The sequence below is a fragment of the Erpetoichthys calabaricus genome, chromosome 3, assembly GCF_900747795.2.
Source record: "Erpetoichthys calabaricus chromosome 3, fErpCal1.3, whole genome shotgun sequence".
Taxonomy (NCBI): Eukaryota; Metazoa; Chordata; class Cladistia; order Polypteriformes; family Polypteridae; genus Erpetoichthys; species Erpetoichthys calabaricus.
Genome location: NC_041396.2, coordinates 40,419,672 through 40,444,955, shown reverse-complemented (window position 1 = coordinate 40,444,955; position 25,284 = coordinate 40,419,672). Strand labels below are relative to the sequence as shown.

Below are 25,284 nucleotides of genomic sequence, written 5' to 3'. Positions count from 1 at the left end.
AGTAAAGCACAATTGGGTTGTTAGTATATTGATGATAACTCGTATTTACTACGGTACAAAGTAAGGGATATAAAGAAGTACTGCAGGATTTTATTTCTATTGCGGACCAAGCTGCTGTGTATTCATGTATTTGTGTCAATGTCCAGATTTTTATCGCTTGTATATTTGCCACCCAGTAATAAAAATGAAAGTTAGGTAGTGCCATGCCACCTTCTGCCTTAGGTCTTTGTAGGGTCGCCCTTTGGATGTGTAGATATTTTGCATTCCAAATAAATGAGGTTATGATTGAATCTAATTTCTTAAAAAATATTTGTTAATGTATATGGGAATGCTTTGAAATAGAAAAATTAGCTTAGGAAGGATATTCATCTTGACAGTGTTAATTCTTTCAGCTAAAGTGAGATGAAAGGTGGACCATCTCTGCAAGTCTTGCTTAACTTTTTCCATGCAGACAGCAAAATTTTGTTGATAAAAAGCTTTATATTTACTCGTGATGTTTACCCCTAGGTATTTAAACTGATCTGCGATGATAAAAGTGTAGGTGTTTAATCTAATATTGTGAGCTAGAGAGTTCACTGGGAAGAGCAAACATTTATTCATATTAATTTTGAATCCAAAAATCTTTTGAAATTCTGTTAGTGCTATTAGGACTGCAGGCACAATATTTTGTTGATCTGATATAAACAGTACAATATCATCTGCATATAGTGGTATTTTCTGTTCAAGCCCTTCTCTGATAATCCCCTTTATCTCATAAGCATTTTGAAAGTGAATTTCCAGTGGCTCAATGGCAATTGAAAATAGCAGTGGTGACACAGGGCATCCCTGTCTAGTACCGCATTCTATTTTGAAGTAGTCTGAAATCATTTTGCCCAGCTGACACTTCTTAATTGACTACTGGGAAGAAGCAAAGTTACCACCCACTGGGTAACTAGACTGAGAGATGTGCACTTGTTCATGAAACTGTTCCAAGAGTTGATAATGAAAGTCTTAGAAATGATCATCAAAGTCAAAGTGGAAAACCACACAAGTAGCTAAAATGTGAATAGCCAGAAATCAGTTACCAAAAGAAAACCCTAAACATGAATTGACAACAAAGTCGAGAGGTGAACTGCCATGAGTCAGAATTCCAAAGACATGCTGTCCCCAAAAGAACACACAAAAGCATTTGTGGGGTCGTGAGGCGATTTACAATGAATTGAAAGTCAAAATCCATCTAACAAGGTCAAGCACTGAAGTTGTTTTGTGCTTGGATCCATAATCTCAGACACTGTGCTAACTGCAGCATAAAGAGATTATAAATCATGCCTTCTGCATGGGAGCAACAATGCAACATGTCTTTATAACACAAAATGTTCAAAGCTTACAAAATGATGGCACAGGAAATCTGAAAAATAATAATAATAAAATTCTTCTTCCTATTAATATGAAACACCCACGAATTATCATTCCCTGTTCGTCCATCACATGGTCCACAGAAACATCCAGATGCCTTCAGATTTCATCAGTATTTTCACATTTTGTTATGGTTCAGTCTTATGCTAAAGTCATTTCAATTAATTTTTCACCCCAGCTGACAACACTCTGAATAATAATGGGATTTTAGGATTTTTTACAAATTTATTTAAAATAAAAAAACAAACTATTACATTGACACAAGTATTCAGACCCTTTACTGTGACACTTGAAATCTGGTTAAGGTGTATCCCATTATGCTGATCATCAGTGAGATGTTTCTATGCCTTATTTGGTGCCCACCTTTGGTCAATTCAACTGATTGGTCCTGATTACGAAAGCAACAAAATTGTCTATAGAAAGTCCAACAGTTGACAATGTGTGTCAGAGTAAAAAAAACAACAAATGAGGTCCTAGGAATTACCTGAAAAGATTAACCTCAACTTCAACGTTATTGTCATATGTACTCAGTACAATGAAAATCTTATTCTGGAAGTCCTACTGCCATAGACAAGAATACACAACAATAAACTAAAAACACTCAGGTGAAAAGGAAATGCAAAAAAATAAAACAGAGTAAGAGTGCAAGTTCAAGTAAACAAGTGATTCAGTGTAAATTCTGTAGGTATATTGTCTCAAGATGGCCTTCGATCCTCCAGATACAAACTAGCCTGCAGTATTAAGGTTACAAACCTAATGGAGAAAACTGTCTTTTAGCCTTGATGCTCTAGCTGCTATGCTCTTATAACGTCTTCCTGATAGTAGCAGTATGAACAGTTCATGTTGTGGGTGGGTTGTGCCCCTAATAATGTTATGGGCCCTCTTGAGAACTCTGGTGTTATAGATGTCCTCTAGTGCAGGGAGTTCTGTCTCAACAATATTTTGCGCTGATGTTACTACCCACTGTAGAACCTTGTGGTCCCATGCTGTACTGTTGTGTTCAGGCACAGAACTGGAGCAGGCCAGGAAAGATTTCTTTAGCATTGCCCAAGAGCATAGGGACCTCCATAATTCTTAAATGGAAGCAGTGTGGACCAACTAAGGCTCTTCCTAGAGCTGTCTGCCAGGCCAAACTCAGTAAATGGGTTTGGATGACCTTGGTAAGAGCGATGATCAGCAATCCAGTGGTTACTCTGGCAGAGCTCCAGAGAACCTGTATTGAGATAGCAGAAACTTCAGGAAACAACCACCATTGCAACACTCCACAAATCTGGGCTATACGTCAGAGTGGTCAGACAATACATTAAAGCTCACTTGGAGTTTGCGAAATGGCTTCCAAATACTTGCACACTGTGAGAAACAATATTCTCTGGTCTGATGACATCAAAATTAAACTGTTTGGCCTCAATTGTAAGCATCTGGAAAAAAAAAAGGCTGTACTCATCACATTATCATTCCAGCAGTAAAGCATGGTGGTGGCAGTATTAGTCTGTAGGGTTACTTTTTAGTGACAGGGACTGAAAAACTGGTCAAAGAGGAGATAAGCTAAATAGAGTAAAATGCAGAGATATCCTTAATGAAAGCCAACTCCGGAGATCTCTGAACCTCAAACTGGGTCACCTTCCAACAGGACAATGGTTCTAAGCACAAAGCAAAGACAACACAGATGTGGCTTAAGGACAACTCTGGGAATGGTTTTGAGAAGCCTAGCCTGAGCCCATACTTGAACCCAATCAAACATCCCTGGAAAGACCAGAAAATAGCTGTGCACCAACGGTCACTATCCAACCCAACAGAGCTTGAGAGAATCTGCAGAGATGAATGGCAGATTCCCCCAAACTCAGGTGTGTGAAGCTTGTTGTGATATACCCAGGAAGACTCCAGGCTGGAACTGCTGCTAAAGGGGCTTCAACTAAATACTGAGTTAAAGGTCTCAGTACTTGTGTCAGTGTAAGATTTCAGTTTTTTATTTTTAACATTTCTAAAATTCCTGCGTTCACTTTGTCAGTCTAGGGTATTGAGAGTTGCTTTGTGGTGAAAAAAAATGAATTTAAATTAGAACATTAGAACATTCTAGACGAGAACTGGCCATTCAGCCCAACAAAGCTCGCCAGTCCTATTCACTTATTTCTTCCAAAAAAACATCAAGTCGAGTTTTGAAAGTCCCTAAAGGCTTACTGTCTACCACTCTACTTGGTAGCTTATTCCATGTGTCTATCGTTCTTTGTGTAAAGAAAAGCTTTCTAATGTTTGTGCAAAATTTACCCTTAACAAGTTTCCAACTGTGTCCCCGTGTTCATTATGAACTCATTTTAAAATAACAGTCTCGATCCACTGTACTAATTCCCTTCATGATTTTAAACACTTCAATCATGTCACCTCTTAATCTTCTTTTGCCTAAACTGTAAAGGCTTAGCTCTTTCCATCTTTCCTCATAATTCACCCCCTGTAGCCCTGGAATCAGCCTAGTTGCTCTTCTCTGGACCTTTTCTAGCACTGCTATGTCCTTTTTGTAGCCTGGAGACCAAAACTGCACACAGTATTCAAGATGAGGCCTCATCAGTGCATTTTAAAGGTTGGGCAGAACCTCCTTGGACTTGTACTCCACACATCAAGGCGCTATATAACCTAACATTCTATTAGCCTTCTTAATGGCTTCTGAACACTGTCGGGAAGTCGATAGCTTAGAGTCCACTATGACTCCTAAATCCTTCTCATACGGTGGACTCTCAATTTTCCGACCGCCCATTATGTATTCAAACCTAACATTTTTACTTCCTATGTGTAATACTTTACATTTACTGACATTAAATTTCATCTGCCCAAGCCTGTATGCTATTCAAGTCCTTCTGTAATGATATAATGGATTCTAAATTATCTGCTAATCCACCTGTCTTGGTATCATCTGCAAACTTAACCAGCTTGTTACTTATATTCCTATCTAAATCATTTATATATATATATTAAAAATAGCAGTGGCCCTAGCACTGACCCCTGTGGAACACCACTCTTAACATCGGCCAGTTCTGATGAGGTTCCACACACCATCACTCTCTGCTTCCTATGTCTGAGCCAATTCTGCACCCATCTACAAACATCACCCTGAACTCCCACTTCTTTTAATTTGATGCCCAACCTCTCATGCGGCACCTTATCAAATGCTTTCTGAAAGTCAAGATAAATAATCTCATAAGCTCCACTTTGATTATATCCTTTTGTTGTCTCCTCATAGAATTCCAGCATGTTAGTAAAACATGATCTCTCTCTTCTGAATCCACACTGACTGTTCAGAATAACTCCTGTCCTTGCCAGGTGTTGCTCAATCTTATTCTTAATAATTCCTTCCATTAATTTTCCTGTGATGCATGTTAAGCTTACTGGCCTATAGTTGCTTGGATCTGCCCTGTCACCCTTTTTATATAATGGGATGATATTTGCCATTTTCCAGTCCTTTGGAATCTCTCCAGTGCGCAGTGACTTCCTAAAAATATGTGTCAAGGGTTTATATATGTACTCGCTAGCCTCCTTAAGAACTCGAGGGTAAATATTATCTGGTCCTGGTGATTTGTTTGATTTCATCTTATTTAATCTGAGCAGCACTTCTCCCTCTACAATTTCCAAATCCCTCAGTACCTCCTTAGTAGTCCCTGTTACCTCTGGGAGGTTATCCACTTGCTAACTTGTGAACACCTCAGAAAAATGTAAGTTTAGGGCATCTACTATTTCATTGTCTGTATCTGTTTATTCCCCTTTACTATTTCTGATGCACTTGACCTCCTACTTGACTGTTCTTTTACTACTAAAATACTGAAAGAATCTCTTAGGGTCGTCTTTCGCCCTATCTGCTATATTCCTCTCCAACTGTCTTTTAGCCTCCCTGCTACAGTGTCCTTCTAAATGGTTGCCCTCATGTTCTCATACGCTATACGATTCACTTTGCAGTCATTAGTCTTATATGCCTTATAAAGCAGTTTTTTCATTGCAACTTCTTTTCTAAATCTTTATTAATCCACTGTGGAGTTTTTAAAAATTTCCTATTAATTCCAAATTTAGTTATGTATCTGTCTTGCATTACATTACATTAGCATAAGGCTGAAACATATCATAATGTTAAAAAGTGAAAAAAATGAAGAGGTCTGAATGCTTTCTGAAGACACTGGATGTAATAGAATCTCTTTGGAGAGACAGGACATTGCTATTTCTCTCTCTCATATTATATCCCACAACCCCAAAATGGAGGTCTGATGTTTTGATTATTTTGGCATTTTGACATGTGCAGATTCTTGCTTTGTTTTTATTCTGGGTCTTCCTTTCCTTGCTGTTGTTATTCATTTTTATCCCCATTTGTGTGAAGTTTCCACTCCACCACTTTGAGTCATGATTTGGATAGTAGGTGCTGCCATTTTGTGTATTTTTCATATATTTCATGGCCATGGCCATATTGTGCGCAGTTGCTATGGCCATTATCAGTTATATGACACAGCAATCACCTGAATTATTTCATTGCTTCCTGCCTAAATAAGATGGCTCGCTACTTTCAATGTCCAAGTTTCTGGATTTTCTAAACAAGTCATCTTGTGCTTAAGTTACTTCGAAGTTATGAATTGGGTGTTTGGTGTCTGGTTTCAGTGCTGGGCTTTGGTGATCAGAGTTTTTTGTTTTGTAGGTTTTTGACCCTTTGTTTTCATGATCACGTTTTCTCTGTTTCATTTCCCAATCCTTATAAAATATTTTCTGTCACCTGCTTTATGGTATCATAAAAACTGGGGTCTCATGTTTAAAATCTTGCTTAGACTCCATACTAAACTTTAGCTTACATTTAAAAAATGGTGTAAACACTAAAAGTGTCAGATTAATAACACCAAACATGTGCTAAGTTCCTTTATAAATCACAAATCAACTTAAAACTATTTGCTCATGCTCACAGTTTTAGCTATTATCCAAAAGTAGCCATTGTGATGTGCATGCAACATGGGGGACAGCTGCAGGACTCTTTTAACTGTAATTCTACTGATACTCCAGGGGCTGGCGCTCTGCCCTAATGCCTTTCTCACTTCCTCCCTCTGCAGACCAAATGATTGATGGCTAGATGACCTCTGATGTTACTCCTGGTGTCCGTCCACCTAGACCCACTTCTTCCTGTCAGAAGGACCCAAAACTGGAAGCTCCTCCATCTTGGGATGGTTCTGTTTTGAACTCATGTCTTCAAAGATGACTCCGCAATAATTGCATGTATTTATGTTGATTGTTCAAAACCAATTATATGGGTTGACTAGACTGGTACCCCAACTCTGTATCATTGTGGTCTCTTTCTCTTACACCATATATGGTTTAAAATCACCTTTTTTGAATATTCATGACCTAATCACCACATAAATTAGGCCATGTTTCTGAGTGACATCTTTACTACAAACCATGGAAGAACACATAGAACTTAAGTTATAAGTTATTACTGACTGAAATGGAGAACTGCAAAAACATTCTAATAACATTAATCAGACACATTTGAGCATCACATATTAGTTGTATATTAGTGAAAATGAAAGAGTTTTCTGTTTACAAAAACAAATTCATTCTTTGGTGGTGCCATAATCAAAACATGAGTGCAGTGAATTGCACCAATTACATTAGGAAAATCAGGAATTGTTGCAAATTGACTTTTGTTCTTTTGCTTGCTCACCCTGACTGTAAGGATGTATCTGGGTAGCATCTTAATTATATCATCCCATATAGATGGCATGACATGGCTCAGGGCTGACTGCAAGATAACTGACCCATTCAGCAAGTTCACACTGAAAAGCGCCCTTTGCCAAATACCCCACGGTTGTTAGAACCTGTGAGGGAACAGAGATTGTGTGATTTCTGCATGATGACCCCTGTAATGTAGGCTCTAATGCGACACTCAGCTCCAACAGAATGGCTCCAAACCACTCATCACCATTATGAGCCAAAAAAATCGTTGCGATCCCAAAATGTTTGCACCTTACATTGACTGCCATTGGCAAAATCATTCAAAAGAGCTAACTCTGAAATTGCCAGTTATGTTATACAGCATACAGCTCACCCATTTTATAGACAAAATAGATAGGCTACACACTAAGGAAATTAACTAAGTGTATGCATTAATTAAGTGTATGCATTAGGCGTTAATACCAACATTGAAGACAGTAGTATTGTTAGAACATGTTTGATCTAATTGATTCAAGAATAATGGAATGTGACTGACATATTATTGAAATATGCAATAAAAAAAGATTTTCTTTTCATTTCATTGTTCAGCCACCTGGAGTCACTAAATTTTCAACAGACAAAAAGTCTGCTAGGATTTGGAGATGGTGGAAATTTGCCATAACACTGAGTTAATTGAGTGGCTGGGGTCCTCAACAATGAGGATCCTGCGAGCCAGATCCTCCTCGGGAAATCGCGCCACATGGCCGTAGTGTAATAACTGTCCTTCCCTCACAATGCAGGGAATGTGCCTCATTTGGAATGTCAGGATAAATAATATCGTATGCACCACTTTGATTGTATCCTTTTGTTGCTTCCTCCAGCATGTTAGTAAAACACAACTTCCCTCGTATGAACCCTTAGTGACTGATCAGTAAAACTCCTATTCTTCCCATGTGTTGCTCAATCTTACCCTTAATAATTCCTTCCATTAATTTACTTGTAGTGCACATTAAGCTTAATGGCCTAGAGTTAGATCTGCCCGGTCACCCTTTTTATGTACCGCGATAATATTTGCTATTTTCCACTCCATCAGAATTTCCCCAGCGCACAGTGACTTCCTAAAGATTTGAGTAAAGGGTTTATATACAGGTAAAATTCCATTACAACGAATATCTTTACAATGAAATTTTCATTACAACGAAGTATTTTTATGGTCTGGACAGTTTCCACATAAGACAGAGTCTATAAAAATCTTGTTACTACAAAATATATTCAGCAGATACTTTCATTACAATGAAGTGCCCAAAAGACCTTGAAATGCCTGAATGAATCCTCCACAGAGCAGTTAGTTCGGTGGTCGCAGCTCAGTTGTGCACAACGATCCCCAAACAGAAACACTATAAATTTCTGTTCTTCGAGCTTTCCTCGTATCATTTTTTTGCTGTTTTTGTTTTCGGTGGTTTTCAGTGATACCTTTTGCTTATTGCTCATCAACATTTGAAAAACATCCATTGGAATTTAACTCATTGCCACCCTCCTATAGAAACGGCAGACACGAAAAAACGATAACAGTTCATATTAGAAAAAAAACTTTACATTTTTGCAGCTCTCGATTGCAGCAAAAAGAAAAAAGACGTTGCCAGTGAATTCGAAATTTCGCCATCGACACTGTCAACTTTCTTGAAAGACCGAACAAAAAAAGAAGAAAAATCTCAGGTTGCAAATGTATGCAAACTGCTGCATTTGAAGACGTTGAAAAAGCCGTTTTTATGTGGTTCAGTGATGATGATTCAAGAAACATTCCTATTAATGTGGCACTCATTCAAGAAAATGTGAGGCTTCTAAACTCTATTGGGACCTCCCACAACTGGACAACATGCTGAAGAGCGTCCCGAAGTGCGATCACCACGTCTGTGGAAGACTGTTTATATGTTGCCAGGGCAACAGCAGGCTCCCAGCTCTGCTGTGTCTCTCCGCCATAGCAAACTCGATGGGTGATGCAAGGAACATTGTAAATGCAGGGGACAGGATTACTTGGTCATTAACCTGGCCACGATCCTACCTGACTGCTGTGTCTGTTTATTGGAGAGTGGCAGATCACGCTACAATAAATAACCGTGCTGTTCCTGTTTCAAGCTGAATAAAGCTAGTTTTGCTAAAGTACTTAGACTCAGCCTCATGTTTTGGGGTGTAAGACAGAGACTTATAGCACGGCCCTGATCTTTTAGGATTCGCTTCTGTGGAGCCTCACTGCACCTCTGTGAGCCTGCTGTTGCCCTGCCCCGACAACGGATGAACAATCTTCCACAGAAGCAGCAATCACACTTCAGGATGCACTTCAGCGTAACGTTCCTGTTGGGTGGGGGGGATTGGGGGGGATCCCAAAAGAGTTCAGAAACCTCACAATATGAAGAAGAAGAAAAGGATGATTCGGCTTCTGATTGATAACTGTGCTGCACACAATATGCTTCCACATTTAGATAATGTCCCCGCGACCAGACCTCGGATAAGCGGAAGAGGATGGATGGATGGATGGATTTAGATAATGTTCGCGTAGAATTCCGTCCACCCAATTGCACAACAGTGCTTCAGCCATTGGATTTGGGCATCATTCGCACCCTGAAAGTGTATTATTGCAAGGAAATGCTGAGAAAAATTCTCATCAGCATAACTTGTAGATAGGAGAAGATTAAAATTAACGCAAAAGAAGCTATGGATATGATTGCAGACACCTGGACACAACTTAAAGAAAGCACTATAGTGACAAATACAGAATCTCATTACAACAAAATACTTTTTAGGTCCCTGGAAGTTCATTGTAACGGAATTTTACCTGTATAAATCACTAACCTCCTTAAGCACTCGACTATAAATATTATCTGGTTCTGGTGATTTGTTTAATTTCAGTTTATTTAATCTAAGCAGCACTTCTCCCTCTACAATTTCCCAATCACTCAATATCTCCTCAGTAGCCCCTTTTACTGCTGAGATGTTGCCCACTTCCTCACATGTGAAGACTTCAGTAAAGGTTTAGAGTATTTGCTGTCTCATTGTTTTTATATTTTGATTCACGTCTACCTGTACTATTCCTGATACACCTCACTTTTTTCTGAACTTTTTTTTTTGATTACTAAAAACTGAAATAATTTTTTGGGTCATCTTTCACTTTATCTTTTAGCTTCCCTATTATCCCTTCTAATGTTTGCACCCATGCCTTCATATGCCATATGGTTAGTTATTTTTTCTTGTAAGATTTACTAGTGTGACTACATCCCTGTCCTCACCTATGGTTGCAAACTCTGGGTAGGGACTGAAAAATAAGACTGGGAGTACAATGAGGAACTTAACAAGGAAAGAAAACTTTCTGCACACTTTATTGTGTTGTAGATTTAAATTTAAATGGATGCATTTGCCTTTTTTGCCCAAATTGGAAAGGTGTTCTCTGAAAGGTTTGCAAATGTATTAATATTCAAACAGTGAAATTTGTTATTCTTAGAAGGACCCTGTGCTATGGTACTCTAAATTATAGTCCGGTCATCCTGTTTGCTTTAATTCTCCTTGAGATGTGTCTAGAACTTGATTGGAACCCACCTGAGGCAAACAGAATAGCGTGGACATTGTTTAAAAAGGCATACATCTGTGTATAAAAGGTCAACAATTCATACTGCATGTCTGGACAAAAACCAAGCCATGAAGTCCAAAGGAGCTCTCTGTAGTCCTTGTGGTGAGGCATAGATCAAGGCAAGGATATAAAACTGTTTTTAAAGCTTTGAGTGTTCCCTAAATAACTGTGAAATAGAAGAAGTGTGGAACCACCAGTATTCTTTCTAGAGTTGGATGTCTGACCAAACAGTGTAACTGGGAAAGAAGGGCCTTAGTCAGAGAGGTGACCAAGAACCCAATGGTCACTCTAATAGAGCTTCAGAAGTCCTCTGCTGAGATGAGAAGACCCGTCTGAAGGAGGACCCTCTCGGCAGGACTCCATCAATCAGATATTTATGGTAAAGACGTTAACTCCTGCTTAGGGTTTGCTAAATAGCAATTAAGGACTTTGATAGCCTGAGGAAAAAGATTCTCTGTTCTGATGAGACAAAAATTAAACTCTATAGACAGTATAGATAATAATAATAATAATAATAATAATAATAATAATAATAATAATAATAATAATAATAATAATAATAATACTTTTATATTTATATAGTATGCTCAAAGTGCATTTCAGTATTTCAGATTTTTAAGTTCTATTTCTAGGAAAGCTCAGGCACTGCTTATTACCTGCCTAATACTATCCCCATGGTGAAATACAATGGTGGCATCATTGTGTTATATGGGTGCTTCTCAGCAACAGGGACAGGGAGACTGGTTGAAACTGAGGGAAGGATGAATACAGCCAGATCTACAGAGATCCTTGAAGAAAACCTACCTCAGAGCACACATGACCTCAGGCTTGGACAACAGTTCACCTTCAAACAGACAACGACCCAAAGGATACAGCCAAGACAATACTGGAGGGGCTTCTGGGAAGTCTGAGTTTCCTTGAGTGACACGGCCAAAATCCAGACTGAAATCCCATCTGTGGAGAGACCTTAAAGATGGCAGTTTACAGAGACTTCTCGTCCAACCTAATCAAGCTTGAGAGGATCTGTCAGGAAGATTGGGATAAACTGTTCCAACTCCAGGTGAGCAGAGCTTGTAAAGACTTACCCAAGCACATTTGAAGCTGTAATTACTGCCAAAAGGGAATTAACTGAATCAAGGATTTTATGTATATAAAAGAAACATTTCAATTTTTGATTTTTAATACATTTGTAAACCTTTCTAAAACACCTTCTCACTTTGTCGTTTGAAAGTGTAGATTGATGGCCAAAAATAGCAAATCTGTACATTTAAAATTAAATCTGTAAAACAACAAAAAGTGCTGAAAGTCAAGGGGTTTGAGGATGTTGTGAATCCATTGTACATTGCATATTATTAAGTAGTGCCCATAGTGTAATGTACCTGAAAACTTTTGTTCATAAAGAAAAAAAATTGCTCATGTTAGCCTGGTTTGAGTTTGAGCAACAGAGGAATGGCCTAGCACTCACATTGGTGTTGGGTGATCTTTACAAAAGACTCAGTGGGCTAAGCTGTGATCCAATGCCACCACTCTTCCCGTGAGACTTTGCTTTTTGTCTTTTCAAAAGAGCATCTCTCTTGTTTTTTTTTTATAACATGTTATTAATTTTATTAAAATCAGGTAACATTCCATACATGCAAGTCAAGTTTAACAAAACTAGGATTAAAAAAAAATCAATCCCCACCCATGAGAAAGAGAGCTATGCAAGCAGAGTGAAACTTTAATAATAGTAAAAATATGTAAGTAAATAAATGAATAAAAATAAATAGAATAATAAAAGAGGAGAGAGAATCCACTTCCTCAGTTTAAATGCTTATTATAGAATGTTATTCATCAGACCCTGCCAAGTTTTGAAAATGTTTTGTACAGATCCTCTAAGTGAGAATTTGATTTTTTCCAATTTTAGATAATGTATAACATCCATTATCCAATGCCTTCTCTCTTCTGATCTGTATCCAACTAATTTAGAATTTGCATCTGCTCATGTGGGGTCCAAGGCAACATCTCCCTCGCTCCCCAACTCTTTGAGCTGATCAGTGATCATTTCTGAAACTCATCAAGATCAGCCCACCAAGCCTGATAAATTTTAGCGGGCGAGAGCCTCATAATTGCTGTAAAAAGGTGCTATATAGGCGTCCAACCCAACACAGATGGACCGGGTGTGGTGAAAACACAGCCCACAAGGGCTTAGGAGTGCCAGCTGCAGCCCCCCCTGGCGGCACCTGCGGGACCCAATAGAGCTGCCCCAAACTCCAATTCCCATGGAGCCCTGCGGGAAACCGAGGCATCGCTCCAACCCAGGGGGGCGGCCATCTAGCATCCAGGGGGAGGTATTGCACCGTCCATGGCTGCTCCCAGCCGAGCATATAACGAAGGGGTGTCCCGGCCGGACGTGGATCCCAGCCGTCCACCACATTGCTTATGTCCTAAGAGTGAAGTGCTCTCTTTTTATCCCCCATTTACACCCTACACAGACAACATTTTATGACAGACTCTTCTAACAGTTGTCATGTATGTGCACCAGAGGGTCACCTTCCAGTTTCGCCTAAAGTAAGTAAAAATTAACCTAGAGGGATGGGGTTGCGCTATCACTAGCAGTTTTGTCTCCTTTTTCCCTCAAAGTCTCAAGAAACCACCACTTGAGGGCAATGAAGAAAATGAAGCCTCGCCTCTTCCGGTCCACTCGATATAAAAGGGGAATGCTCCCAGAAGGTGAGTTCTCATTTCTATGCTGACCATACTACTGTGCAGACCTAAGCAAGACCCTGTAACTTCCAGAGTGAAGGACTGTATACTCTAAAAGTATACAGTCATTGAGTCACATATTTTTTGTTACCTTTCTTATTTTCGTTCCAATTAAAATGGGGTTTTGCCCAGTTGGCACCCCAACCATTTGGCTTTGTCCTGCCTCTTCATTCACTCTGCTACACAGCCCATGGTCACTTAGCAGGATCTCTTTTGTCCCCTCGCTCTGTATACAGTATGTATATTTCAGACCCATGGATAGCAAAATACAATTTATTTGAACCATGTAATTTGCTGCACTGTGCAGTGATGAACGTTTCAAATGAGGCAGTACTGCATGAACTTTGATAGAAGGGTAACATCCACGAGCGGTGTGGTGAACAGTTGGCGACAATAAAGACACTGACACACAAGAGTTGCTTCATATCGGTTGAATTTATTTTAAACTTTTTGTTGTATATTGTGCTTTGTTGACATAAAGCTTGTGACATTTGTTAGGCAATCATTTACTATTCAAGGCCAGTTGCAGCAGGAGCAGCTGGGGTCAAAGACCAGGCCAGCAGCACAGTGTTGGTTGTAAGTGTTGCCATTCAAGCAGTGCCAGAAGTGGTTCTTGTTGGAGGCATCGGGGTAGAGGCCATTAGCTTTACCAGCACAGAATCCGCTGCCTCCACTGCTGCTTCCTCCACTGCCACTGCTGCTGCCTCCGCTACCGCTTCCGCCACCAGCTGGAGGGTTGGGAGCCTGGGTGATTGGGGGCAGAGGGTTGGCGGGGGCGGTGCAACCTGAAAAGGGTAAACCACACAAAAGGAAGCATCAGGTACACCTGCTAACTAGCAGCCCACCTCACATGTATACAGCGGAGAGCACTGCATGAACATACCTGAGGTGTTTATTCCCAAGGCGCTCTTCAGGGTGTTGATCAGAGGGTACCTGCCCTGGTTACAGAATGTGCCAGAGAAGTCATCCAGATCAAGACTCCAGACCATAGCACCTCCAAAGTTGTTCTGCATGAGCCAGTTGGCCTGTAGGGAGAAGAAGAAACAAAAAAAACAAGAGAATGCATTGTCATTACAAATGGTTGTATTTTCATCTGCAGAAAACAAGGATATGCCAGTAAACAAAAAGGAAAAGAAACAAATAAAAAGTATGACTGTATCATGTATTCCTTGTCAATCTGTGATCATTACTTCCATCATTAGGAAGGCTTGCCAATAGATGTATTTTCTATACTGACTAAAGACATGAAATATTTCAGAGGCCACCCTAGTACAGTTCTACCAAACCATAATTTCAACCATAATTGAAAGTGTGACCATTTGGTCCGGTCCCAAAAATAAATTATAGCGTGTTTTGAGGTCTGCTGAGAAAATAATTGGCTGCACTCTTCCATCTGTTACAGAACTGAATGCGTCTAGTATCATAAACCACATCAAAAGGACCACTACAGACTCATCTCACCCAGGTCATCACTTGTTCCAAAATCTCCGTTCTGGTAAATGCTTTATGTCAATGAAAACTAAAACTAATAGACACTTAAACTGTTTTTTTTCCCCAGAGTCCATAGCCCTTGCCATAGCCCTCACAAACCAATAACCTAGACTATCTTCCTCACTAATTTGTATGTTCTTTCAAAAATGAATGTTTGTGCATGTGTGTGTATTTTTTGATTTTTTTGATTTGATATACTTTGTTATTGCCCAAGGGGAAATTATATTTTTGCAAGACCTTTGGGTATTAGAATGTAGGGTCAGCCATTGTACAGCATCCCTAGAGCAGTATATGCATATACACATGTATGTGTGTGCACGTGCCTACACTCTGTACACACACATGCTTTCATTTGCACGTCTCCTGTTTATAATATACCATATCATAACATTTTCAGGGTCATTGGGTTCTGGAGCCTAGCCAAGCACAGGGTGCAAGGCAGGAACAATCCCACAGCCAGGGTGCCAGTCTATGAAAGGCGACTGTTTATAATATGTCATGTCATCTCATGTTGTAACCCACTTAATCCAGACTGGGGTCACTGGGGGTTGACAGGGCTGGAGCCCATCCAATTTATATGATATGTTCTTTAATTAATGTTATTTGTATACTGTATGATGTTGTTTTCTGTTGTAAGCAGCTTCCGAGCTACCAAGTTAAACTGCTGTACATTAAGTGTTGCCAAATAAAACTGATTCTGATAAGAGGCCTGCCAAAACTGAGCGCCATTATGAACAATGCTGCACATCATCTCTCTGACAAACTAACACTGAGGACATTCAGCCAACGAATCATTCAGCAGAAGTGTGTCAAGAAATGGTACTGGGGCTCCTTCATACCAAAAGCAATACGTTGTCTGCATAATGCCTCACTGGGTCTGGGACTGCCAAGTCAGAAGTTTTCTTTATTTTTAATTTCCTTGCGTTTTGTCATTTTGGAGTATGTTCAGAACATAGTGTTTGTTTGTTTGTTTGTTTGTTTGTTTGTTTGTTTGTTTGTTTCTTTCTTTCTTTCTTTCTTTCTTTCTTTCTTTCTTTCTTTGTTTGTTTGTTTGTTTGTTTGTTTGTTTGTTTGTTTGTTTGTTTGTTTCTTTCTTTCTTTCTTTCTTTCTTTCTTTCTTTCTTTCTTTCTTTCTTTCTTTCTTTCTTTAAAGAGCATCTGTAAAAAACCTAATTTCCCCTGGGGACAAAAAATGTTGTTTTCTCTCACTGCATTGTAAAACAGAATGCTTTAGAACAGCGTTTCTCAACCTTTAAGTATTTGCGACCCGAGTTTTCGTAACAGTTTTAATCGCGCCCCCCCCCCCCCCCCCTTAACATTTTTTTGAAAGGAGCCCACTAATACCAATTTGTTCTTTTTTAATTAATGATATATCATAGATGCATATTTTATTATACCTACTTAACTTTTATCGACATTTATCTAACTCTATATTTATTTTTCTAGTATCAGAATGTAGTTTAAGTTCATTTGTTTTGGTTTCAATAGATGTATTTTTCATAGTTTTGATTCTTGTTTTCTTTTTTTCACATCTTCGCACCCCCTTTTTGTTACTTCATGCCCCCCTAGGGGAACCCACCCCACAGATTGAGAACCACTGCTTTAGAAGATCATTTGATCCTACTGCAGTAAGATTTCATGACACTGTTCTCAATAGAAATGATTCATATCCTGGTTACCCCTCTGCCTTCCAACACTGTAACGACTGATCTATTTGTACTTTTTACTATTTATTTATTAATGTTTGTTCTCCTTTTATAATAAATTATGTGTCCAAATGTGTTTGGACTACTGGACACCTGAATTTCCCTGAGGGGATGAATAAAATAATAAAATATCTATCTATCTATCTATCTATCTATCTATCTATCTATCTATCTATCTATCTATCTATCTATCTATCTATCTATCTATCTATCTATCAAAAACAAGAAATTCTGAACTCTACCAGGGCCACGCTGTTGTGATTTGTCTGTCTGGTTTATGCTAATGCCCACCTTTATCTTGAAGCTCTTCTCATTGTCATAGCCAACCCAGAGGTTGCCATTGTAAGCATAGGGGACATCCTGAGCAGAATCCCAAGCCTGAGTTGCTCCCTGGCCGAGGAAGGTGCAGATCTAAGGAAAGGAAAGGAAAAAAAGGCAAAATGTGACATCAGACAAATAGAAGCAAGTAGGGATTAAAAAGAGTCGCCGTGTAGACCGTGAGATATGGTAGCAAGTCATCACTGCACAATGTGGGAAGTGTTGATACTTGAGATCAGATAGTAAAATCAGACTCTAATCTCTTCCTTGAATGAGCAGATGAGAGCAAGTTAAACAAAGCAAAACCACCTCCTCAAACATGGGGTCAGAATTGGCCTCTATTAGCATCTTACGGCTATTCCAAGATTTCTTTTTAAAATTGCCTCAATTTCTGGGCTTATTGTAATATTTCATTAAATTCAAAACATCTAATGAGGATCTTTAACTTAAAAATTCTTAGTTTTTATCTTTATCTTACTCAGGCCACAGTCACAATGAATCTTACCAGTAGTGCAGAGGTCTGGCTAATGAACATAGCATGAGTCAAAGGTCTAGGAAGAAGCCAAGAAATTCATAAAGCCAGTTGTCCTCCTGGTGTGTGCCTGACCTCGGTCAGTGAGGAGATGACCACTCAGCCCTACTCACAGCCCAACCTCCATGCAAACGATATAAAAGCACACCATCGTCAACATGCATGTTTTCATTTAATTAAGACTGAATGAGGACTGGCAGTCAGCAAAGGATTGAAGAAAGCCAAAGATTGTTGAATTACAAATGGCACTCCCATTAAGACCTGTCAAGCCATGTCATTAAATTGTGAGTTAGTCTACAATTTTTCTGTGACAAAATAGATATTACTGGCAATATTTACAATCTCAAAGTACATCTAAAGTCATAAATGTCAGTGTTTGTGTATCATTTAGCTTGTTGGATTCTCTAATATTAAATTTATTTCTAGTATACAGTATATGTCTATCATCAACTCAGAAGGCTGATTTTCTGGACATTTTCAGGAATCACTTTCTTCTTTGGCTCACATAAAATCTGATCCTGCAAAGCCTTTATTATGTTTCATTTTTCTTGCAATTTATTTAACTTAATTGCTCCTTCTTCTCTTTTTTTCCATCCAAACAGCAATCCTAAACCTATTTCTTATTAATATAATCATATCCTTGTTTTTTTCCAACTATCTGGTAAGCATACCATAAGCAGATGTGCTTATGTCATCTATTTTAATCGATCATTGGCTTACGTTTTTTAGTGTGCCTTGCAGCATTCAAATGAAGAACAGGGCTAAGGGACCCACCTCATAGTAGGCCCAGAAGCCAGTTTGCCTGGTGTAGGGTCCAGCAGCTCCTGGTCCAGAGGTGGGAGCTCCTACGCCATTGTTGGAGGGGTTGGCCAAGACGAAGGTGTGTCCATAGGTGGGGAAGCCAACCAACAGTTTCTCAGCTGGGGCACCATTGCTCTTCCAGTAGTTCATGGCATATTCCTGGGAAGAAGAAAGATCAGTATGCAACAAGATTACAAAATAGGAACACTACCCAAGGTCCTTCAGTGAAATTTAATGAGAAAAATAGAAGTAGTGATACCATTTTAAAGGTAACTATACTTTTTTTTCTTAAGAATATTTCAAATAATATAATGGAGAGGAGTTGACTTTATAAGAGAGCCATTTAAAGAAGTGCTCTTATTAAGATATTGAAGAGGACTCCTCCATTTATCTGATTGCTGATATTCTTTAGAATAAATCTTTCATCTCTTCATACACTGAAGTCAGAATATGGTACACATTATATAAAATAACTATATTAAAAATGAACAGTATAATTAATAATGTCTGAAAATGTGTTTCATGTGCAGGTCCATGACTGATCTCAAAAGCATGAGTGGTGTGTTTGTTACCAACAGTATTGTCCTTAGTTTTCCACTGTATTTCCTAATGGATCCAAAAAGAGACTATTGCTAGCTTACACAGTTCATTTAAGTTCAATTTCATATATTCTTGTAAGGAGTATTTTACTGAAATTCTGTCATCTTGCCGCCATGTGAGAGACACTTCATTATAATAAACTAGCTGAAATACCCAGCGTTGCCTGGGAGGAAAATAAAGTGTATTTTTTCTTAATTATTTGAGAAAAATATAATTAAAAATAACACAACTTTAAAAATAAAAAATAAATTAACAAATAATGAAGACTCAATAATGTGCTTGTCTTGCGGTCTTGTATTTACTGTATGTTATCACCCATTTGAAGCTCGGAACTGGTTGACTCTATTTAATTTCAAAAGCAACAGGGGCGCGGTGGTGCTCAAACATAAAGAATGCTGGCAGTCATCTCCAGTTTGCCCTCCGGTGGTCGTTCTGAGTGTCAACTGGATGATAACATGCATACAAGACTGCAAGATCACCCCCACCGTACCCAGAAGGGGGTGAGTTAGGGTTGGTTTCACCCTACAGTATTGTTAGTCGACCAATGAGAAATGTGTACCAAGTTTCATGAAAATCGCTCCAGCCTTTCGGAAGTGATGCTGGAACATACACACACACAAGCATACTTTGACTTTTTATATATATATATATATTACTGCATGCTTTGAACCTTCAATTTGTTGATGAAACATTAAGTATTGTAATCAATATATTTTGATTTTATATATCCTGTGGCGGCCCACTTCAACAGCCATGGACACTGTGAGAGGGACTTTAAAGTCACAGTGCTTATGGGCAACTTCAAAACACAGCAAGAGAGAAAAGAATGGGAAGTTAAACTCATGCTAAAATTTAATACTTTACAACATGGATTGAATAGAGACAAGAGTTTTATGGCCAGATATGAGGATTGTTTACATCTCTCAGAATGACAGACAAACCTGTCTACAGACCCACATTGTTTTGAAAAAACTCATTACAAACTTCAAAAGACTTTGTTGGACAGTTATCTTATCCAGAGATCTTGGCAATACATTGTTCTTTTCTCTCTTGTTAAATTAACCCTAGCCTGAATGAATCTATTAATTTTTTACATTTAAAATTTCTTATTTAAAGATTTACCAATGTTGTTTCTTGTCCTAGAGTGTGTATATAAACTCAGGGAACTCCAGTCTCTGTATTATATCTTGCCTGAAGAAGGGGCCTGAGTTGCCTCGAAAGCTTGCATATTGTAATCTTTTTAGTTAGCCAATAAAAGGTGTCATTTTGCTTGGATTTTATATATTAAAGTCAAGTTTTGCTGGTTGATTGCTTCCAGCTCTACTCACCACATTGAAGTAGATGTAGCTGCCCTGGTCAGCGGGTCCCTTGTACAGTGGGCTGTTCTCGCCAGTCTGGGTCTCCCAGGATCCGTGGAAGTCGTAGGTCATGACATTGAAGTAATCAAGGTACCTGGTGCAAAGTTAATGGGACTAAGGTCAGATCACTGAGCCAACAAAATTTCTCTTTTAGTGTTGAAAATAAAAGCAGTGCTGTACTCACTGAGAAACCTCAGCGATCTGATATCCAGAGTCAATGTTGGACTTTCCGGCAGCCACGGCAGCGGTGATCATGAGACGAGGGCGGTTGGTCTGTTGGGCCTCAGCCTCAAAAGCTGCCAGCATTTCCTAAAAGCAAGAAGGTGTTGAGATATACCTGAATGAAGATGTTGTTTGATGAGGTTGCAGATTACTCTGGCTTGCTATCTAAGACCTTTCTAAACGTGGACACTATAAAATACTGAAAATTAATTTGTCTATCAAATATATGTTGCCTACTCAACTGGAGCAATTCTACATTCATGCATCTGTATCTGTAGATAGATTCTACATTCAAATATCTGTATGGAAAAGTGATCACCCTTGTGGTAATTTCAGTCTTGACATTTCCACACTTACAGGGTCTTTCTTTAAACTGTGGTTCTTTGCTGGTAATGTAACAATACCTGCATAAGGACAGTGTAGAGCTGTTTGTCCTGAGGGAGACTACCTCTGGAGCCAGGATATTCCCAGTCAATGTCCAAGCCATCAAATTCATAGCCCCTGAGGAACTTGATCACAGACTGGATGAAGGTCTGGCGGGTTGCAGAAGTGGCGACCATGGCAGAGAATCTGTCATGTGGGAATAAGAAGGTGGACAACAAACAATCAGACTTTGTTTGAGTTTGGATTGAAAGTATAGCTAGAAGATCAGAGAAGCCACAACATACTTAGCTGTTCCAAAGTTCCAACCACCAATAGACAGCAAGGTCTTCAGGTTTCCATTCCTATGTAAGAATGGGGAGCATTTTTAAATTGAACATCTCACCATTTGCCTAAATTCTTATTTCATTTTAACAGTTTTACTCACTGGTTTTTGAGGCCATTGAACTGCTGGTAGAGGGTTGCATCATCCCACTCGTAGGTGGTGATCTGGTTGTTGTTCATTCCAGCAAAGGCATAGATCATAATGTCACATAGGCATGGGTCGACGTTCTTGGGGAAATACTTCCCAGCTCCTGGTCTGTACTGGCCCCAGTTAGTGAAGTAACATGAAAGGATGTAGGATGATCCTGTGGTAGAAAGGGTTATATCATGTGAATGGAAATGCAGAGTCCCCCAAGACTTTAAGTTACTACATAACTCCGTGACACTTTTAAATGTATTTTGGTTTTTAAGGTCACAATTGCTAACTATAGGAAGTAGGTATTAAATGAAGCATTTACAGAGAATTTCTAGCCAACAACACTTGGGCACTTTGGACTGTATATATACTGTATATAGTTCACCAGTTTAAATAGACTGAACATTCAGAATGTGGATGAGACCTTTCTGAACATCCTCACAATATCTGTAATGTCCTTATTGTAGCTATTTCTGTTTTCCTTATGTGCCTATCATGAATTTCATCAACTTTCCCCTCAATGGTCTTTTAAACCAGTTCTGTTGAATTAGTTTCTTTTTCATGTTATCACTCTGTTCAAGACCCTGGGTGCTTTGAATGCCGTTCTCAGAGTGTTTGTCTACAATGCCATTCGGCATTCACCTCATTTTTGCGTTTGACAAATAAGAGTCTCTTAATTAAAGGAATACTCCATCCAAAAGTGGGATTTTTATATTGCAGTGGACAGCAAGATAAAACCCATACCCTTTCCTTGCAGAGAGGGCAGTGTAGTGAATGGACAGGGGGAGATAGCTTCCCAAGAGCACCAACATGGTGGGCAGCAGGATTCCTGGGCCATTATGCCCATTCATGTACCTGCAGGGCAGGGCTGGATTAACCATTAAGCAAAATAAGCATGTGCTTTGTGCATCAAGGGAAAGGGGGTACCACAGGAATTTTTCATTGCTGGATTTTTCATGGACTATATGGTGCACAACTGCAAATTGTACACCTGAACCAGGTTCCACAAAAGGGGCTCCCACATTACATGAAAAAAATTGCATACATATAAATACAAAAAAAAAATAAAGTAATAATTAAGGTTAATGATATATATTAATCTTGGGAATACAACAAAATTAGAATCTGGTAACTGCCATACGGTCCACCGAGGCTCACGTGATTGTTCTTGTCTTGGTCATGTTGTCCACTGAGAGAGAGTGAGTGCAGCTCATACATATGAAGGCACCAAAATCATTTACATGCTTAGGGCCACTAAATGTCTTAATATTGTCCTACTGCAGGGCATGCTGGGGATTGCAGTCCCATGGTACAGCCCTAATGGGCTATGTGGGTGCTGACAGGGGAAGCTGCAGGGGAGAGCTGTCCCTATTTTCCAGCACTCCTGCCTGACCTGGGTATGATTCCTCATGGACTTGAAATTACTCCTGGGTCTGAAATAAAGGGGGCTGCCTCTGTCCACTCGAGGACTCGAGCCAGGAGAGGACTCAGACTACACTCACCTGGGAGGAGTGGAGGTAAAAAGAAGCTTGTATTTTAGTTGTGAATGAAGGATGGAAGTGATCAGTGCAAAATAGTTGTCAAATAAAAGCCATTTGTGTGCACCGAAACTGGGTCTGTGAAGTTGTGTCAAGAGTTAGAAGGCCGTGAGATATCCCCTAAAGGGCACAATACATTATTTACTCTTTGCAGTTTGTAGTGAGGGTCAAGAAGAAAATTTACACTCAAGTTTTCATGCCAAACAGTAATGACAAAGTTTTTGATAGAATAGGCATGTATGCTGACCAATGCTGGACAACAGCAAGCAATATCAAAAATGTCCTTGAAAAACTTTCACGTCACTCATGTAGCATTATCCACAAGTCAGGTCATCCAGTTTTATGTTCACAGTCCCCCAAACATATGCATTTTGCTTAAAGCTCTCAACTAACCAAAACAGAATGCACTTAAACACGTTTTTGGTCATCATCACAAACTACATAGGGAAAGTACCATATAAAAAAAATAATTTTCTTTGGGTGGAATATTCAAGTCTGCAATCTATTCAGAATACGTGATTCACTTTTCTCTATAATAAAGTGAAGATAAGAAAATGAATGTGGAGGAAGAGCCCAACATAACAAACTGTGATACAAAGATCTCTAAATTTATTATTTTCAATTACACACACCAATTCAAATTCCAAATGATTTGTCTTAACTTCTTAAAGAATTCCATGAAATTAACTTTTTAAAAACACTGGTCATTATTTATGGAATATTTTAATAAATTAAAATCCTATGATACCAAGGTGATTCTACTCACTAATCGTGGAGTGACATGTTACATATTAATTAACATGTGAGTAAGAATGTCACTGTACTCTGTACACAGGACAATGAGGACCCTTTCCCAACTAAAATCTCAGATCCTATCGACTATTCCAAATTCAGCCAGTCTTTTACTTTCCTTTTTCACTCTGTAATTTTACAGTTGCATTATTTCTCCACTTTGATTGCAAAGCATAATTTATTTATATACTATAAACAATAAAGAGCCTTCTTAATATTTTAGTTGGCTTGCAGTAAAATTGCCTCAAAGTTTTTATTTTCCACAAAAATCCTACACAGGCATTTAAATGCTATTTTGTAAAGTCCAACACCATGGACATGTCAACCCATCTGAATCCACATTATTAGTTTCCTAAAGACTTTGGGATTCTTCTAAGGTTCTACTTCTTTATACTTCTTTGCATTCATATAGCACTTTTCTCCTACTCAAAGCGCTCAGCAATTGCAGGTTAAGGGCCTTGCTCAAGGGCCCAACAGAGCAGAGTCCCTATTGGAATTTTATGGGATTCGAACCAGCAACCTTCCGATTGCCAGTGCAGATCCCTAGCCTCGGAGGCACCACTCTGTTCTGCCATTAATATTCACAGCTCAGATTTCCCTTCTACACTGCCCAGATAATTAAATAAAGGCCCCCCGCTTCTTCGATACACTTCATTCAGTACCACTCACTCAGCTTTGAGGAAGTCTCAGCTGACCTGAACTCCATCTTGTTATCAGCTTCCAGCATGTAGCTCTAGATCAAACAGCCAGATGCCTCAAAAGGATTACTTGAAACTAAGGTACAGAATGATTTGTTTCTTCTTACTTTCACTAAAATGACATTGAATCTTTCTAGAATTACTTGCATTTCCTTATAGGCCCTAGTACCATTCACCGAAGTATATTAATTTATTTTGCGGCATTATTCCTAAAGTTGCTTTAGTTCTTTCTTATGATCCTTACGGAAGGTTTCACATAAAGTGAAAAACAATGAACTAATCTATAACAGTGTTAGAGGAAGAGATGACTTCTAGAAAGCAATATGCGTCTTATGCACTTTAACGTTGGTCGAAGAATTCATTGACTACTTACCTAGCTGCAGGTGCAGCAGGAAGGCCAAACCTAAAGCAAACAAATGGAACATTGTAGTTTAGTCAGCGTCATGTACTGAACAAATTTCACATACATTAAGTATAAAATCATACTGGTGCTATCTTTGCCAACAAGTCTAGTCTAATGCTTATTACCTTCAAAAATGAAGGCAAATGGGGCGATCAAGTTTAAAACTAACAAAAGGATTTACTCTGAGAACAAAGAGTAAGAAGAAGAAAGGAGTACTCACCAGTCCAGATCAACAGCTTACCCATGTTGAGCTCTGTGCGACAGACGGTGTCTCTCTGGCGCTTATATACTCAAAGGACATGCCTTTATCCATCATATCATTATGTAACCCAGTCGTTCGATTATTTGACCAAGACAAACCCTTTGCCAAAAGTGATAAAAATGTTCCATGTTGTGGATGGTCCAATAGAATTCAATTTTCAGTGTCATTGAGCACAGTGCCATGTCCTTGAATGTGGATGAAAGTGTCTGTTGTTTGAACATTTTGAAAATGTATGTTTTTTTTATTGTCTTTATTATAAAATGAAACTATCGAGCGGTGTGAAGGAGTTATGA

The 25,284-nt window shown here is 38.9% G+C and overlaps 1 protein-coding gene and 1 long non-coding RNA gene across 2 annotated transcripts in view; one reads left to right on the top strand and one right to left on the bottom strand.

Annotated features, from left to right (window-relative positions):
* Positions 1-18,431, top strand: part of LOC127527212 (uncharacterized) — a 32,657-nt gene extending 14,226 nt beyond the window's left edge. Inside the window, exon 2 of the long non-coding RNA XR_007934520.1 lies at positions 18,298-18,431. This is a non-coding gene — a long non-coding RNA (uncharacterized LOC127527212). The remainder of the gene's footprint in view (positions 1-18,297) is intronic.
* LOC114647948 (acidic mammalian chitinase-like) lies at positions 13,876-25,060 on the bottom strand. The gene is made up of 11 exons (XM_028796665.2): positions 24,950-25,060; positions 24,700-24,729; positions 21,266-21,467; positions 21,126-21,182; positions 20,862-21,027; positions 20,420-20,544; positions 20,206-20,329; positions 18,251-18,436; positions 16,918-17,037; positions 14,313-14,454; positions 13,876-14,214 (listed from the first exon to the last, which is right to left on the bottom strand). Exons 1-11 carry the CDS (start codon positions 24,972-24,974, stop codon positions 13,943-13,945), a joined length of 1,449 nt encoding a protein of 482 aa, XP_028652498.2. The 5' UTR covers positions 24,975-25,060; the 3' UTR covers positions 13,876-13,942.
* Positions 25,061-25,284: the final 224 nt, after the last annotated feature.